This window comes from Barbus barbus, assembly GCF_936440315.1.
Source record: "Barbus barbus genome assembly, chromosome: 21".
Classification (NCBI taxonomy): Eukaryota; Metazoa; Chordata; class Actinopteri; order Cypriniformes; family Cyprinidae; genus Barbus; species Barbus barbus.
The window spans coordinates 2594386-2612731 of record NC_136749.1 but is presented as its reverse complement, the minus strand read 5'-3'; the positions used below and the strand labels follow the sequence as shown (position 1 = coordinate 2612731).

The 18346-nt window shown below is 36.2% G+C and overlaps 1 protein-coding gene across 1 annotated transcript in view; it reads left to right on the top strand.

Moving 5' to 3' along the window:
• LOC306887600 (inhibitor of Bruton tyrosine kinase-like) overlaps positions 1-12308 on the top strand; it is a 31848-nt gene extending 19540 nt beyond the window's left edge. The window contains exons 18-28 of the mRNA XM_079445463.1: positions 476-593; positions 2050-2110; positions 2187-2311; positions 2398-2510; positions 3697-3836; positions 5234-5349; positions 5426-5521; positions 5605-5757; positions 7180-7374; positions 11073-11199; positions 11490-12308. Of these exons, the coding sequence (XP_079301589.1) occupies positions 476-593; positions 2050-2110; positions 2187-2311; positions 2398-2510; positions 3697-3836; positions 5234-5349; positions 5426-5521; positions 5605-5757; positions 7180-7374; positions 11073-11199; positions 11490-11615 (1370 nt within the window). The 3' untranslated portion in view covers positions 11616-12308. The remainder of the gene's footprint in view (positions 1-475; positions 594-2049; positions 2111-2186; positions 2312-2397; positions 2511-3696; positions 3837-5233; positions 5350-5425; positions 5522-5604; positions 5758-7179; positions 7375-11072; positions 11200-11489) is intronic.
• Positions 12309-18346: the final 6038 nt, after the last annotated feature.

Genomic DNA, 18346 nt, shown 5'->3' with positions numbered 1-18346 from the left:
TAAACTATAACCAAACATGCTTTAGACAAAGTAAATTCACGAATGCACACCTAAATAAGCATTCAGAGCTACAACATAAGCTAGCACGCAACAGCCAAATAGATCTAAGCAATCGCTGTCATTTTCAAAATTATAACTGGCCAGTTGGTAAAAACATAATAGTTCATGAGCCATCAGATAACGATACATCACTGTCAATAAATCTGAGTTTTTTTCTGTTTAGAACCAAATGCAATGAAAAAAGTCCTGAAATGTTTTGCTCTCAGTTCATGACAAAAGAACAGCTTCCAGGAACAACTCCCACTTGATATTTTGAATAGTATGGAGAAGTATTCTTATAACAGTTGAACTTTTTTCGTTCACTTTAATTGACTGCTATTATTGCATTGCATATAATACACTATGCAGAGTCCAAAATGTTGCAGTGCAAAACTGACATCAAAAGGAGGTGATTTTGTCGGTGTATTGTGTGCAGTGACGCTGAAGAACGCGGCAGAGTTGCTGGAGTTTGCCACGATATACAACGCTGATCAGCTCAAACTGTCCTGCCTGCAGTTCATCGCCCTCAACATGGCAGCGCTGCTGGAGTCCAGGTGAGATCGAGATATTAAACCCTGCTGCATAAATCTATTACATCTCACACCTGTTTAGCCTGAAAGCTTGCAAAAGTTTCCTCAGTTCACTCTTAACCTTGAATTTGTACATCCTGATTTTGCCGAGTTAGATGTGTTCCTAGGTCAACATATTTTGTTGACCCTGGAACAATATTTTAATCCAAAAATGTAGTCTTGACCATATCCCTACACCTAAACCTAACCTTACCCATGAGTAACCCCTAACATCAGAGGACATGATAGATGAATGACACTGATGGACAAACACTGATTGTAAGCCTAAACTTCATAAAAACTATAACCTGGTTCTTCCGATCTGATTGGTTAATCACAATGTTGTTCCGGGGCCAACAAAGATGTTGATCCAGGAGCATGTCGCACTAAAATCAGGTTCTGTGTGCAGCTCTGTTATATTTTAGAAATAAGGTGTAGTAGGTTGAACTTCCACTTCTTTGGAGGTAATGCAAGTTAAAGCATTGTGAATAGAAAATACTCTTGTATGAATCAGAGAGAAATTACATCCCAGAAAATAGAATGCTTAAAGAAGTCTCTTCTGCTCACCAAGGCTTCATTTATTTGGTCAAAAATACAGTAATATTGTGAAATATTATTACAATTTAAAATAGCTGTTTTCTGTGTGAATATGTGTTAAACTGTAATTTATTTCTGTGATGCGCAGCTGAATTTTCAGCATCATTACTCCAGTCTTCAGTGTCACATAATCCTTCAGAAATCATAATAATATGTGACCCTGGAGCACAAAAGCAGTCTTAAGTCGCTGGGGTATATTTGTAGCAATAGCCAACACTACATTGCATGGGTGAAAATGATTTTTCTTTTGGGTCAAAAATCATTAGGATATTAAGTAAAGATCATGTTCCATGAAGATATTTAGTAAATTTCCTACCGTAAATATATTAAAACTTAATTTTTGATTATTAATATGCATTGCTAAGAACTTCATCTGAACAACTTTAAAGGTGATTTTCTCAATATTTAGATTTTTTTGCACCCTCAGATTCCAGATTTTCAAATAGTTGTATCTCAGCCAAATATTGTCCGATCATAACAAACCATACATCAATGGAAAGATATTTATTCAGCTTTCAGATGATCTATAAATCTCAATTTCGAAAAATTGACCCTTATGACTGCTTTTGTGGTCCAGGGTCACAAATGCTGATGTGCTGCTCAAGAAACATTTCTGATTATTAATGTTGAATACAGTTGTGCTGCTTCATATTTTTGTGAAAACTGTGTAACATTTAATTTTTCAGGATTCTTTGAAAAATAGAAAGAACAGCATTTATTTGAAAATGAAACCTTTATAAATTATAAGTGTCTTTACTGTCAACAATTTATTGCATCTTTGATAAGTAAAAGTATTAATTTCTTCCTACTGAAAACTAACAGATGTTGCTCATGTGTCTGTCAGAGCTCTTGAGATCCTGAGCGATGATGTCCTCCTGGATCTAACAGCTGCATACAGGAGGATGGTAAGTCTAAATCATCGCTCTCGCCTGCTTCACTGAAGCTCTGCTCAGAGATCCTGACATCAGACTCCTCTGACAGATCCCAGCCATGCAGAGACGTCTCATCACGCCGTACGCCGACGCTCCGGATCTCAGCGCCTATGAGGACCGAGAGTGGGACTCGGCTGTGGACTGTAAAAGCGGCTCTGAAGCCGATCACTCCAGGTGTGAGATCCATCTGCTGAAACACTGCTATATGGATATGAAGGACAGTCCAGCTGTATTCAGAGTCTTCTCTGTGTTCAATCTAGTGAGAGCCTGCTGAAGAAGGCCAAGATGAGGGCTAAGAGGAAGCCCCGGCGGCGCTCGGACAGCTCTGGTGGATACAATCTGTCTGATGTCATCCAGAGCCCGCCCACTGCAGGTCAGCTCACCCACGCTGCATATTAAACACACCTATTAACTGTGTTTGACATCACTCTCACTAGTGCTTATACTGGGGAATATAGGGTTATCAGATCCCTCTGTGAGCTTTTTTTGAGCTGGACCAGTGAGCAACCATCCCAAAATACCTTAGCAATCACTCATAAGACACCCTATCAACAGATAAATATCTAATATTGATCATCTAAATTAGTGGTTCTTAACCAGTGGGCGTCACCAAATTTCTAAAGCAGCCACAGAATTAATTAAAATGATAATATGTAAAATAATCAAACTTAATTGATTAGGTTTGTGTTATTGTAGTTGTTATGGTTATTAAATGGTTGTTGTTGTTAGCTAAAACTCAAATTATATATAAAAAAAGTTATGTTCTTGAAATAAAGTAAACTTTAACTGAAATAAAAAATATATATATATTTTTTATTATTATTTTAGCTAGCTGAAAGACATTTCTCATTTTCAGTTAACTTGCTTGCTAAAACTTGAATAACTAAACTAAAACTTAAAAATTAATAAAAATTAAAAAATTAAGTAGGCATATATAAAAAAATAAAAATGACAAAAACAACAAAATTGCTTAAACTTTAATTAAAAGTAAAATAAAAAAGTAGTTCAAAATATTAATAAACTATAATAGTATATCACTTATACTAAATTAACACTGGTTTATGTATTTCTTATAATTATTTCTAATTAAATGTTTATTTCTTTAATTAAAAGCTACTACTGCAAAATGTAATTATTATTACTACTGTTTTAATAAATAATATACAGTTATTTAACAATTGTGGTTAATTTAATATTTTGACACTTGCTGTTTCTGTTAATAATAAAAAAAAAATTGATAATGGCATATATATATATATATATATATATATATATATATATATATATATATATATATATATATATATATAAAATGGCAGCAGAACATGGAAGAGGAATATTATAGGTTTCACGAGGAGCTTTCGAATATTGTGTTGGAAAATAGGGGCCTTTTAAGTAAAAAACAAAACTTTAGAAGCACTGATCAAAATGAGCTTTGTACAGCAGTACACTGAAAATCATGTGGTAATCATGAAGCAAAGATGAATTGTTAGGTCATTTCTGTTATTTGAGCAGTTTTAGTTTGGGTAGGATGTGGCTGACCTGGCTGTGTTCCTCAGGTTTGGGTCACTCAGTGAAGGCCAGTTCAGTGGAGTCTCTGCAGGAGCTCATCACGTCTGACTCTGAGGGCAGTTATATGGGAGCGGGCAGCCCTCGAGACCTGCAGTCCCCCGTCTTCCACGACAGGCCCGATGCACAGGTGAAGCCACAACACCTGCATAACATCAACTCACAAACTACACAGACACACATTTCATTCTGTCAGTGATAAAACATCACATTATTTAAAATGCTATTGTCAGTTTCACTTGCTGTAGAAAGCAACAGCTACAGTATGGTAATATTTAAGTTCAAGTTCATTTATTTATAACAGCCACAAGACTGACCAAAGTGCTGTACATAAAAATCATAATAAAACGTATGAATTTAAAGACCAAATCCAAAATTATTTACAAAAATGAAAATTCTTTTCAGTGTAACTTTAAGTTTTATGTTATTTTAATGCAAAATATATTAGACTGTACTCTTATATAATTATGTATTGTTTAACAATAACATTAGTAAAACGTGAAGATATACTAATAAAACTGTTGCTTATATTTACTATCAATCAGATGTCTCTTAAGATTTTTATTAATGTTTTGAAAGAACTGTCTTCTGCTCACCAAACCAGCATTTTATTTATTTGATAAAAATAAAGTAAAATCAGTAAAAACAAAAATGTAATTTTGTGAATTATTACAATTTAAAATAATTTTCTATGTGAATATACTGTAAAATGTAATGTATTTCTGTGATCTGCAGCTGTATTTTCAGCATCATTACTCCAGTCTTCAGTGTCACATGATCTTCAGAAATCATTATAATATACTGATTTACTGCTCAACAAACATTTCTGATTAAAACTGTTGTGCTGCTTAAGCTTTTTGTGGAAACTGATGTGTGTGTGTGTGTACAGTAGGAATTTTAAAGAACAGCCTTTGCAGTAGAATATTTTGTAACAATGTTAAATGTCTTTAATGTCACTTTTGGTCAATTTAATGCATCCTTGCGTAATTAAGCTATTAATTTTGTTAACACTTTATTTTAGGGTCTCATAACTCTGATGCTTATTAGCATGCATTACTAGAATATCAGCCATTTATTAGTAGTAATTAAACACATATTAATGCCTTATTCTACATCCCTAATCCTACCCAATACCTAAACTTAACAACTACCTTACTAACTATTAATTAGGAATTTACTGAGGGAAAAGTGGTAGTTAATAGTGAATAAGTGTTCCCTATTCTAAAATATTAATTATTTTAAATATTCTTATTAAAAAATAAATAAACACATTTTAATGATATACTTCACTGGTGTAGTGCAAAAAGCTGTGCTTTCTGGATTCAAATAGTTAGTCTGCTTGAAGTTTCATGCTGCTCTTTTACATGCAGTCAGATCAAATGATGAAACATGCTGTTGAATTTTTAAATATACTGAAATTTAAGTCCCTCCCACCAGAGATCTTATATCCCTTTAAGTATGAGGAAATGATGACAGAATTTTCACCGTTGCAGGAACTCTTCATATAAGAATATTTGGTGTTTGCAGGATGAGAGACGAGGACTGATAGGACTGAAGACTCCTCCTGGCACCCCTGTTTTGAAGAATGGCCCTGTCCCGACTCAGTCGTCCACCCCTGAGCCCATCCCTACAGTCAAAGCCAGGTGATTGAAATGCTCTGTCACAGCAAACAGTGGGTATTCTTGATTGGTATGGCTGTAATTCTGAATGTGCGTTCAGTCACTCTAGACCGGCTCCTGTCCTGGACCTCAGGGCCATCATGGAGATGGAGGCCAACTCTCTGAACAGGGGTGCTACACCCAAGAGTCCCAGCTCGTAAGCCTTCTGTCATGGTAGATCACCTACTTTAGACAGTTTACTGTGCTCTGTTTTTAACTCCGTTCTCTGCCTAACACCAGATGGAGCAGCAGCACTAAGGTCTCGGTCATCCCCAGCAAGATGTCTCAGAAGCAGAGGAAGATGATGGCTCTGGCCTCCAGAGAGGGCAGCACAGAGAGCATGTCTGCTAAATCTCCGCCGGCTCTTACTCCCGTTAAACCTGTGAAGACCTGGTGAGAGCCTTATTCCATTATGTCTCTCAAATGAAGTGGGTATAATGTAGGGTGACTATGGCCCGGTTTCACAGACAGGGCTTAGACTAAGCCAGGATTAGGCCATAGTTCAATCAGGACATTTAAGTAATTTTTATTAACATGCCTTAGAAAAAACATTACTGGTGTCCATCTTGAGACAAAACAAAGGCACTGATATGTTTTAAGACTAGTCAGTGCACGTTTATTTCACTTGAAACAGCTCAGAATTACATTTTAGTCTAGGACTAGGCTTAAGCCTTGTCTGTGAAACCGGGGGTATATGTCCTCTTTTCCCTGGAAATGTCCTCCTTTTTTCTTTTTTTTTGGTTTCATTTTTATATTGACATGCTCTCTACAATCCCCATAGCAGTGTTATTATACTGTCACTGAAAATTGTATAATAGTTTTTATTAATATTTTTATTTTTAATTACATTTTTTATATTTTAGTTTGTTTATTTACTTATTGGTATGTCTGTTTTTTTTTTTTTTTTTTTTCAAGTGTAGTTTCATATTTTAGTACATAAAGGTAAATTTAAATGAAAATGAGATGCTTCCTTGGCAACTAGCTGAAATAAAGCAAGTTTAAATTTTTCTTTTTATTCAGGTAAAGTTTATTTTAAATAATGATTTACAGATAATATAGATAGTTTTAGTTAACTATAATCACGTTAGACAGTTAACTATAATCACGTTAGACAGAAATGAGTTCACAAGCTAAATGAACTAAATAAATAAAATGCAATGTGCTGATTAACATTTAGTTAATGCATTTGGTATCATAAACTAACAATGAACAATACTTATTTGATACTTTTTTAAATGTTGGTTAATGTTCATTTCTACATATACTAATCAGTGTTATTTTAGTATTTAGATACTACTGGTTTTAAATTAATAGTTTGAATAGTTTGTTCATTTTAAAGTTAGTAATTTTGTGTTGTGTTTGTCTTTTTTTTTAATGTCTATATAGTTTTTCATTTTTATTTCAGGTTTAGTTATTGTAGTACATTAGGTTTAACTTAATGAAAATTAGATTTTATTTTTTAAATAAAGTTAAATTCTTAAAATATTTTGTTTCAGTTAACATTTTATTTTATTTCAAGTAATAAAACAAGTTTTAAATTTTAACATTTTAACATTTATCAAGATGTAAATATAGTGTATTTATACCTGCGGTAATGAATCCTAATGCATTGAATAGCGCATTAACTGTTACTATTTTCAGTTTTTAACCATTAAAAAAATAAAAGATGGAAGCATAAAAAAACAATATGGCCACTTTATTAGTTGGTGTCCTAGCTTAAGTCTATGGGTGATTTTGGCAGAGCCATTAACTTTGGCTCATTTGGACACAGTGATTGGCTAATGATGTTTTCGTCTAAATCTTATGTTTCGTCAGGTCGACAGCAGTTCAGTCCCCGCCCTCGTCCTGTTCCTTCCGGGATCTTCTAGTAGAGGAGGAGCGGCGTGGGAAACCCTCTCCAGTGTCCCCAGTGACGGCCAGGAGTCCAGCGGCTGCCCCGGGACCGCCCATATGTGCCAAAAGAGTGACCTTTAAATGTGCCGAGAGCAGCGAGCCGGAGAAACCAGCAGGGTGAGGATCAGCTCATTCAGTGCACTATATCCGTTCAGTAAACACCTGATGCACATCACACGCTGAACTGGAAACTCTTTCGGTCCCGCTTTATATTAAGTGGACTTAACTACTATGTACTTATTTTTTGATGTAAGTGCAATGTATTTATTGTATTGCAAAACACTTTTGCTGCTATTGAGGTGGGATGCGGGTAAGTTTAGGGACAGGTTAGGATGGTATGGGTAGGTTTAAGGCTGGGTTAAGGTGTAAGCGATGGGTCAACGGTGTAACTAGTTACAGATGTAATTACATGCAGGTATTTTTTAAAATATAAGTACAATGTAAAAACATGCATGTACGCAGTAAGTGCATTGTATCAAATGATTAATTTCAATGTAAGTACATAGTAGTTAAGGCCACCTAATATAAAATGGGACCACACTTTCAAATCTGATTGGCTGGATGTACATGATCCCGCTTATTACACGGCTACTCGCCACATAATTAGACACACTAATTGTTTACTATTGTCCTTTTGCATTAACACACTATTTTCCTATTTAATATTGTAACAATACAATCTGTATTGTTAAAAGCGCTATACAAGTAAAGGTGACTTGACAAAATATTGATCGGAGTTAAAATATTTTATTAAAGTGCAAAGCTTCTGCTAAGAAAAACACTTCCTAATAAACGGCTTAGTCGAAGTTCTGACAAATGGACATTTATGGCGTAATGTACAGTCGTATCACAAATTGGCACACAAGTAAAGATGAGGACATGAAATGATATTCGAGAAGAAAGAATTTTAAAATCATACCTGTTTATCTTGAATTCGTTTCAGTATACAAAACCGTTGTTCTGGCAACAATACTTTAGTGTTACAGCAGTCCTATTATTAATACTGAAGTCCTCAGTAAATACAGTACAGCAGTTGCAATAGCAGAATAAAACTAGAGAGAGGGTGACGGTGTGATATATGAGAGACATGAAAGAAGTGCCAGCCTCAAATACCAGTGTTATATTCAGCATTTCTAATGATGATGGGTGTTATCAGAAAATAAAACACCTCGGAATGATATGAATGACCAGAGAGAATCAAGTATACCAGAAAGCTGTGTTATAATGTTTATCACTGCTCATGAAGCCTAAGGAGCTGAAATGATAAGGGAGTTGCATTTCCCCGCACATGCTTTAAGTGGTTGGCCAATCACAACAGCCTGGGCAATCAGCTGACCAATCAGAGCAGACTGACACTAAAACAGAGGCAAAGAGATGCTACAACAGTGTACAGTATGAGAAAAACTGTTTTTTAAACTTTAAATTGTGAAAGTATTCTAGCAGACCCCAAAAATAAGATTATTAACTTTATATTGCATTTCCGGGGTTGTAAAGGATTCAGGCAAAATAAGGTGCTGCCTCCCATTGAAACCGTCTGCTTGCGGTTCACCAATGATGCCTTACATTTCATCTTTTGTAGACGCTCACCAGGTTTTGGGTCAGAGCTCTTGTGTGAGAGCAGGTGTTGTTCTGGTTCTCATTCATCTGTACGCTCCAGCAGGTGGCGCTGTAATGCTTCTGTATAACATATATATCCTGTGAGTGAGCAGTCTCGTATGATTGAGCGGCTGAAGTCAGTCATGTACAGTACATCTGCCGGCACGCTGTTTCGAGCGTGTGTGTTTGGAAGAATGGGACTTGTTCCTTTGTTCTCTTTTTCTCAAACAAATGGAATGTGCTTAGAACTGCAGCAAGTGAAGTGACCCCGAACTTGCTCTGTTTTTAATGGTCCGTTATTTCTTTATCTCACGCAATAAAAAGATACATTTTATTTTGTTGTATTTTATTGAAAAATATGGCTTTCCATACTTTCCCCAGTGATCTACTTTAAACAATGTGGAAATTAATAGCTTTGAAAAATGGCTGTGTATAATTGTTTAGAATATAAAAAATTGTTTAAAATATAAAAGTAGCTTTTGGAATTTAAAGAGAATTTTTCACAACCATATTAAAAAGCTGTCCACAGTTTGGAAGCAACAAAGTTGCTAAATAATAATAAATATATAAATAAATATAATTTTAGATATATACATTACCATTCAAAAGTTTGAGTTTGGTAAGGTTTTTTTTTTTTTATGATTTTGAAAGATGGTCATTTATTTGCAAAAAAATGTATCAAGGTCTGTAATACTGATAGTATGCTTCAAAATAGATATATATATAATAAAATGCAATTTTCAGCATCATTACTCCAGTCTTCAGTGTCACATGATCTTCAGAAATCATGCTGATTTGCTGCTCAAGAAACATTTCTGATTATCATCAATATTTGAAAACAATTGTGCTGCTTCATATTTTTGTGGAAACTGATACATTGTATTTTTTTAGGATTCGTTGATGAATAGAAAGTTCAAAAGAACAGCATTTATTTGAAATAGAAATTTTTGTTAAGTTATAAATGTCTTTACAGTCAATTTAATGTGTCCTTGCTAAATGACAGTATTGAATACATACCAAAAAATAAATTTTTATGCAGAGGAAAAGTAGCTGGTAAGATCATACACTTCTTTACTACCAGTTTCTGTCGTTTATTCAAATCCACCCCATCTGTAGATCGTCTCTCATGTTGGTCTGGAGTCTTGCAGCATGACGGCAGTGCAAACCAAACTGACCATGTTTTGGCTTTTGTCATGGCTGGTTTGTACACTGTGTTTATTACGCAAACCAGTGTTGTCTGAAGTTCAGATGATTCAGACGGTTGTGTTGTTGTTGAAGAGTGGACCGCGATGCTCTGCTCTCCAGGATGTCTAGCGGCAGGTTCTTCAGGAGGTTTCTCTCTCCAGCAAGTGTCGCGCTGATCTGACCCGAGGCTGCAGATGTGTGACTGTGGCCAGGCGTCTCTCTGTCTGTCTGTCACATCAGCTGCCCGCTGGACTCGTGTTTATGACTCCAGCGCTCAAGCACAGGGCTGAATATTTATCAGCAGCGCTCCACTGCCCGGCTGAGATCGTAATCTCTATTGATAAGGGCAAACTTTATGTCACAAACACACTCATCCCTGGGGCTCGACGTCACCTGTGTTTACGAGCACACGCTGAGAAGGCAGTAGCCGGTTGGACAGGCTTTAGAAACTCACCGTGTATCACTGTTCTCAGGTGAAAAGAGTTTTGGCTTATTTATTTTGTGTGTTGTGTATTATTTAAAGTTTTTAATTTGTGCTCATTAACGGAATCATTTAATGACTTTCAGTACTTACAGTAACATTTCTGGACCACCTTGCATTCTTACAACAATGTAGCAAAATATGCAATGTACAAGTACACTGTCCATTCTTTCAACCTAAAAATAACTGTTCATTAGCAGCATCATTAAAGCATAGTTCACCCGAAAATGAAAATTTGCTGAAAATTTATTCACCCTCAGGCAATCCAAGATGTAGATGAGTTTGTTTCTTCATCAGATTTGGAGAAATGTTGAATTGCATTACATCTGCAGTGAATGGGTGCCGTCAGAATGAGAGTCCAAACCATAAAAACATCACTATAATCCACACCACTCCAGTCCATCAGATAACATCTTGATAAGACAAAAGCTACCTGTTTTTAAAGAAACAAATTCATCATTACATTGTTTTTAACTGCAAACCATGTCTTCAGGCTAAAATATGAGTCCATAATAACGCTTCCTCCATTGAACTTTTTGTTTTTTCCCATCAGCCCTTGGGTGCTGAAGGCAGTTGGCAGCCCTCCGTCCACCTCTACATTTGCCTCCATTGTGGAGGAGGAGAGAAAACAGGAAGCCGCATTGATCCGCAGCCGCGAGAAACCACTAGCACTCATACAGGTAACGTTCTTCAATCTTGTGTGCATTTGACACAGTGACGTAGACATACTTTTATTCAGTGTCAGCAGATGTCGGCCAAGACGGTAACTAACCTGGCAATAACATTGGACATGTCAGGTTGTCAAATTATATGACATCTATTATTCAAAAACCATGCTGTTTGAATCAAACGTGTTCTGCTTTTAAACATTTCTACTTGGGAAAATGTATTACTGTTTAAGAATTTTTTTACATTTTCCTGGTGTTTATCATTTGATCCTTATATTTCGCTCATCTCGTCTTTATCATAGATTGAAGAACGAGCCATTCAGGACCTGTTACTCCATTACAAGGCCACTAATAACCCAGAGGAGCTGATATTGGTGGAGAGATCCCCTCAAGGTCCAGTCGCCATCCCAACCTGGAACAAACACTGATGCTAACGCAAGGTTGCTCATGACTTCCTGCTCATGCTCACGCTTCAGCTAGTATTAAGGTGCATCACAAGCCGTGTTCTGTTTTCATCACCTTATTCTGCAGCAAGCACACTTGCTTTCTTTGACTGCTTACTTTTACATTCTATATGCTTTTTCCATTAATTTAGATGTTTTCCTGTAAGAAGAGACTGGAATATAAAGTGTAATCTGTTGTTCTCAGCCCGAAGAGTTGCCACATGTGCCAAAATGTGTTTTTTTTAATTATTATTATATAATGCAGTGCTACAGTAATCTGCATCTCACAGCTCGTGTGTTTTTTTTTTTTTTTATGAAGAGCAAACTCACACATTGTAACCAGACGACGAAAATCCAATCAGCCGTGAAAAGCAATAAAGACTTTATTAGGTTGCTCACAAGGGCTGTTTGAAAGAGCTGGTGTAAAAGAAAATCAAGTGCACAATGAAAGGAGCTGAGATTTACAAATATGCATTTTATATGTTGCTTCCTCATGCAGTTAACATCAATAAAATTATCATTTGGTGTTCAGTATAATGATAGTTTATGTTTGTCACTAGAAGAATATGATTGGTACTACAGATTAAAAAAAAAAGAATACCACAGTCATCTTTGCTTAGTGTTAAGAGAAGATATTTGCAGTGGCATGCAATAAAGAGATGATTACAAGCATCAGCGGTTGTTGTTTTATGTGTCTTTTATAGGCATCTCTTAAAGTTTACCCTGTTACCCAGACAGACCCCGACTAAGTTACTGCATATAATCTGCCAGGAGAGAAAGTATTTAACATATAAATATAAAAAATTTGCCTTTAATCACTTCCCATTCCAGCTTAACTTCAACGCTATGACTCTGTCAATGCCAAGACCATATAATATTATTTTAGTTTTTTCATTTTATGCATTGGTTCAAACAGTCAAGTTTGCCAAAGACCCAAACCTCAAAATTGCTATGAACAGTATTTGTCTGATTCATTCACTTTATTTCTTCATCCTGTTGTATTTATACTCTTTTTACCAATTATTCCTTTTCTGCCCTAAATAGTCATAAAGATGTCAAGTTTGGTGGAATGCTTCCAGATTCCTACCACTACTCAAGCACACTGCCACATACATCTGTCGGACACTAGGTGGTGCTATACGAAGTACATTTTTGTTGTTCTTAATTTTGGCACCCTCTGAACCCTTTAGTCAAGTCCACAGAAGTCCATACATCATTTTTTATCCCTGAAATATTTATTTATTTATTTAACATGGTCCAATTGTAGCAATTAAAGGGATAGTTCACCTTTAGTTGGTCCCCATTGACACTGATGTGTTTTTTTCCATACTATGGAAGTCAATGGAGACCAGCTACTGAAGGTGAACTATCCTCTTAAGAATTGCTGCTTACAAACTTTCAATAAAAGAACATATACAATTTAAAATAAAACGGTAACCAAGATTAAAAAATAAATAAATATAAAGGAAAGTTAAATTTAACAGAAATATGTGCAATATGTTAATTACAACACTATAGAGGAAAATAAGGTATTTCCAGCATACATCTACATGCATATACAGTGCCCTCCAAAAGTATTGGGACAGTAAAGACAAAATTGCTCTGTTGGCTGTGGAGTCGAGACATTTACAAATATGATTAAAAGATAATATGAGAAAAAACTACAGAATGTCACATTTTATTATTGGGTGATTCAACACATAGATGTTTTACTAGCTAAGAAGTTCAGCACTTTTAGAGTTTCATCCCTCTATCTGATGTGAGCAGAAGTATTGGAGCAGTTGCCTCACAGGTCTTTCTAAATGATCAGCTGTGTCCTGTTGCATTAATTCTTCAGATATTAAAAGCAGGGAATGTGTCGTATCAGTTATATCCATTACTTCTGTATTCTGAATCTTGCATTCGATGATGACACACACAAACCAGGATGAAGACGAGGGAGCTGATTTTGAGAGAAAAGCAAGCAATTTGGATGCTAAAAGAAAAGAGGAAGTCAGTTAGAGCTCTAGCAAAAACAAAGGGCATGGAGAAATCAAGAGTTTGGAAACCACCAGCGACACCAGCAACCAACAACGACCTGATCGGCTGAGAAAACAACAGTAGTTGATGACAGACAAATCATAAAAGCTGTGAAAATGAACCCTAAAAGACATGACTGTAAAATTACCAACAACTTCCAGAAAGCTGGGGTGATGCTCTGACAATCTACTGTCCTCAGGAGACTTTGACACAGAATTACAGATGCTACACAGCAAGATGCAAACCTCTGACCAGCACCAAACATAGAAAGGCAAGGTTAGAGTTTGCAAAAAAAAGCACAAAGGTGAGCCAGAAGAGTTTTGGAACTGTGTTTATGGACCGATGAGACAAATATTAACCTTTATCTAAGTGATGGGAAAGCAAAAATGTGGAGAAAAAGGGAACTACAAATGATCCCAAGCATACAGCCTCATCTGTAAAGCATGGTGGAGGTGGTGTCATGGCATGGGCATGCATGGCTGCCTCTGGAACAGGCCCTCTCAACTTTACTGATGACTTAATGTATAATGACAGTAGCAGAATTAATTTGGAAGGGTACAACACCATCTTGCCTACCAATATTCAAGAAAATGCCACCAGATTCATTGGGAAGTGTTTCATATTGCATCAGGACAATGACCCAAAACACCCTGCAGGTTCAGTCAAGGAATTTATAAGGGCAAAGAAAGGGAAAGTCTTAGATTGCCCAAGATTTAAATCTGATTGAACATGAATTTCACCAGCTGGAGAGGAGAGTAAAGGCAGAAACTCCCCAAAACAAGCAACAATTGGAATTGGCTGCATTAAAGGCTGAGAAAAGTATTTCAAAGGATGAGAGCAAGAGTCTGGTGATGTCTATGGGTCACAGACTCACTGCTGTGATTGTGTGCAAGGGATCTGCAACTAAATAATAGCTCTTAATCTTTTATATCTGCCTTATGTTCAACTGTCCCAATACTTATGCTCACATCAATGAGTGGGATGAACTCTAAAAGTGCTGTTCTTTTTATTTGGTAAAACATGTATGTGTTGAAACGGCTAATAATAAAATGTGACATTCTGTAGTTTTGTCTCATATTCATCTTTTAATCATATTTGCAAATGTCTTGACTCCACATCCAACAGAGCAATTTTGTCTTTACTGTTCCAATACTTATGGAGTGCACTGTATATGTATTGTATGTATGCAAAAAATAGATATAGTCAAATAAATAGGGGTGTGTAAATTTACTCTACAGTTGTCATGTCAAGGGTACACACTGAAATCTTCACCAATCCCAAGCGGATTTAATTGTTTGTTTCATATTTTATTAAAAATCTTGATTTTGCCCATGAGAGAGAATCTCTCTTAGACAAGATTTTTTTTTTTCTAAAGATCCTTTATCATCCCTGGGACATTTTATTTCATTTTGAATTTTCTCCTCCTAAATCATTGGTTTGATTCTCATAAAATTGGTCATGCATCATTCCAAGATCTTTATGATAAAATGTTGGGAATTTTGATTTATTAAAGGGATGTGAAGATATAAGCCAATTAAACGATCTGGCATCACCAATTTTGACTGTTTGACTCTGTATCTGCTCAATACAATGCCCAAACTTTATGAAACTTGAAACACACAGAGAACAGCTCAGTTTGAGGACATGCACCAATTTGCGCCCAAATCTGCCAATAGGGGGCGCTACAACTAAAAGCATCATTTTGGATAATTGGGACATTTTTTCACCAGACATCTCAATGGCAAAAAAGTGTTCCAGTTTAAACGAGTTCACCATTCATTCTTCTGTCTGTCCTGTCAGCTTACCTACTAATTGGCTGTAATTAATGTGAATGTTTAAATAGTTCTGTTATGTATTAACATGTGGGATTTTGTCCAGACAGGAGTGAGTTGAGGCATAACAGTCTCATCATACCTCTGTGTGTTTTAGCAGAGCCGTTGACTCAGTGTTTCTTTACAGTCGTCGGGGTCAGAGCAGAACGTGTCTCCAGTGACGTGAATTGAGTGATGTCAGCTCTCTTTCATTTGTCAAATTTGCGCTCATGCAGTCATCTCAAGCCCGTCCTAATGAATTGGATGTTTGGTGTGATTTGATTAAGCAGACGGTCCTTTCCTTTCGAACAAACCTCTCTCTTTGCATATGTTATAGTCATCAGAGTATGAAAAAGCAGAGTGCATCAAATGACCCCTCCAGAAATAAGTGCATGATGTTTTAGGGTTCTAATGTGCAGTAATTACTGCGACCGTCCAGTTCAAGCATCTGCCAGACACGCAGTGAGGTGAATGATAATCACTTACTTGACTGAATTAGTCAGAGAGAAGAGATGAAGCCCTGCCAGGTTACCGGATATAGAAGACACTTTTCAACCCTGTTGTTGAGTTGCTAATTTAATTAAATTCTTTGTCATCATTACATCAGTTCAATAGATTGTCAAATATATGCCAAATATATTGTGTGTTGGAAACATATCAAAAGCAGCATTAAGGGGAATACGAACGTGACATGTTTGAGACAAGCTGCATTTCAAGCAGTTTGCTGTATGTCACATAATTACTTATCTATCATGTCTAATATTTTTCACAACTGTTCACTACTAATGCATCTATCCATTCGTTTTCCAAACCGCTTGTCCTGTGTAGGGAAACACCCTGAGTAATGGCAGCTCATTTGCCCGCAGGACGAAGTAAATCACTTACTTTGTGTAATTGTTTTAAAGGATGAACCATTTGATATGATGCTCCATGAAGGGAAATACATCAGAAAACCACATCATCATCAACAAACATGCATTTTGGTCTGTGTACTTTATGAAATCATTACAGTCTTGGACAAGCAAATGGAAATCAAATATTTGGATCTCCTAATGTTCTTAGTGTTGGATTGATTTATCTAATGTTCGTATTTGTTTGCTCTGAGATTTTATCATGCTGAATTCCTAAATTCCTCATGGAAAACTTTCTAGTCTTCTGTATGGAGAAACCATCCAGCTATCCTGAAATTTGCCCAGGATTCATTTGTGTAGACTCAAACCCAGCTCAACCCTCATAATTGTGCCAATATGCCACTGAAAACAACAATATTCATGGATAAAGTAACCAAATAGATTTCTAACTTAATATGTGATGTTTGCATGAATAATTCTATTTTTTATATATAACGACTTGTTCTGCTTATTGGTTAATGGTTTAATTTAATTATTATTACTATTATCATCATTAAATGAATAATTCACTTAAAAATTCAAATTAACAGGAAATGTGCTCACCCTCAGGCCATCCGAGATGTAGATGAGTTTGTTTCTTCATGTGAACAGCTTTGGAGAAATGTAGCATTCCATCACTTGCTCAGCAATGGATGCAGTGAATGGGTGCCGTCAGAATGGGAAACACATTCATCATAAACATGCTTTAACTTCAAACTGTTGCTTCCTAGTCAAAATACAAGTCCACAATCCATAATAACTCATCCTCCAGTGAAGATCTTGTTTGAATCAGGAGAGAAATCTGCACAAATCAAGCACCGTTTCTAAACAAGTATGTGGCTGGATTTTAATGAAAGTAGGATGACCATGCGTGCCATTTTTCCCGGGAGCATCCAGGCTTTGATTCAAAGTACCTTGAGAGCATTTCGAAAACATAAGGAACCAATACACCAATCAGTCTGCACATGCAAAAACAAAGCCAAATCCTAGATATTTTAGGCAATATAGAAATCCTGGCCAGGATACGTTTGGGAAAAATGGCACGTATGGTCACCCTAGATGTGGCCGACAACAGGAGATGGACATTTTCACTGGAAGAAGTGTTATTATGGATTATGAAGCAATTGTTTAATATTAAAACAAGTTACAAACACAGCTTTTGTCTTCTCCAGATGTTAACTGATGGACTGTAAGGGAAAGGGAAGTGGTGTGTGGCCAAGTATGGTGGCCCATACTCGGAAGTTGTGCTCTGCATTTAACCCATCCAAGTTACACACAGTAGTGAACATACACCCGGAGCAGTGCTGCAGCGCCCGGGGAGCAGTTGGGGGGTCGGTGCCTTGCTCAAGGGTCTCACCTCAGTCGTGGTATTGAGGGTGGAGAGAGTGTTGATTATTCACTCCCCCACCTACAATCCCTGCCGGACCTGAGACTCAAACCCACGACCTTCGGGTTACAAGTCCAACTCTCTATCCATTAGGCCACGACTGCCCCTTGTGACTACATGACTGTAGTGGTGTGGGTTACTTGTGGATTATTGTGATGTTTTTGTGATGTTTTTATCAACTGTTTGGACTCTCATTCTGACGGCACCCATTCACTGCAGAGCATCCATTGCTGAGAAAGTGATGCTACATTTCTCCAAATTTGTTATCATTGATGTCTTGAGGCTGAATACATTTTCAGCAAATTTTCATTTTGTGTGGACTATTCCTTTAATCATGTTTTTATTGCTGTATTTGAATGATTATTTATCAATAAGCATAAATAAAACAATAAAAATGGTTCTGCACATCAGTTATTGGACTTTTAAAAATAATATTAAAAATATAATTGAATAATCTTTTTTGCACTAAAACAATAGTTGTTGATTCGTAGTCTGTATCCCTATTGTTTATACATTATATTTATTTTATATGCATTATATAAGAATAATTTATTTCACCTTATCAAGTTTAGGTCATTCATCTCTGACACGTTACTTTTGATTTTACAA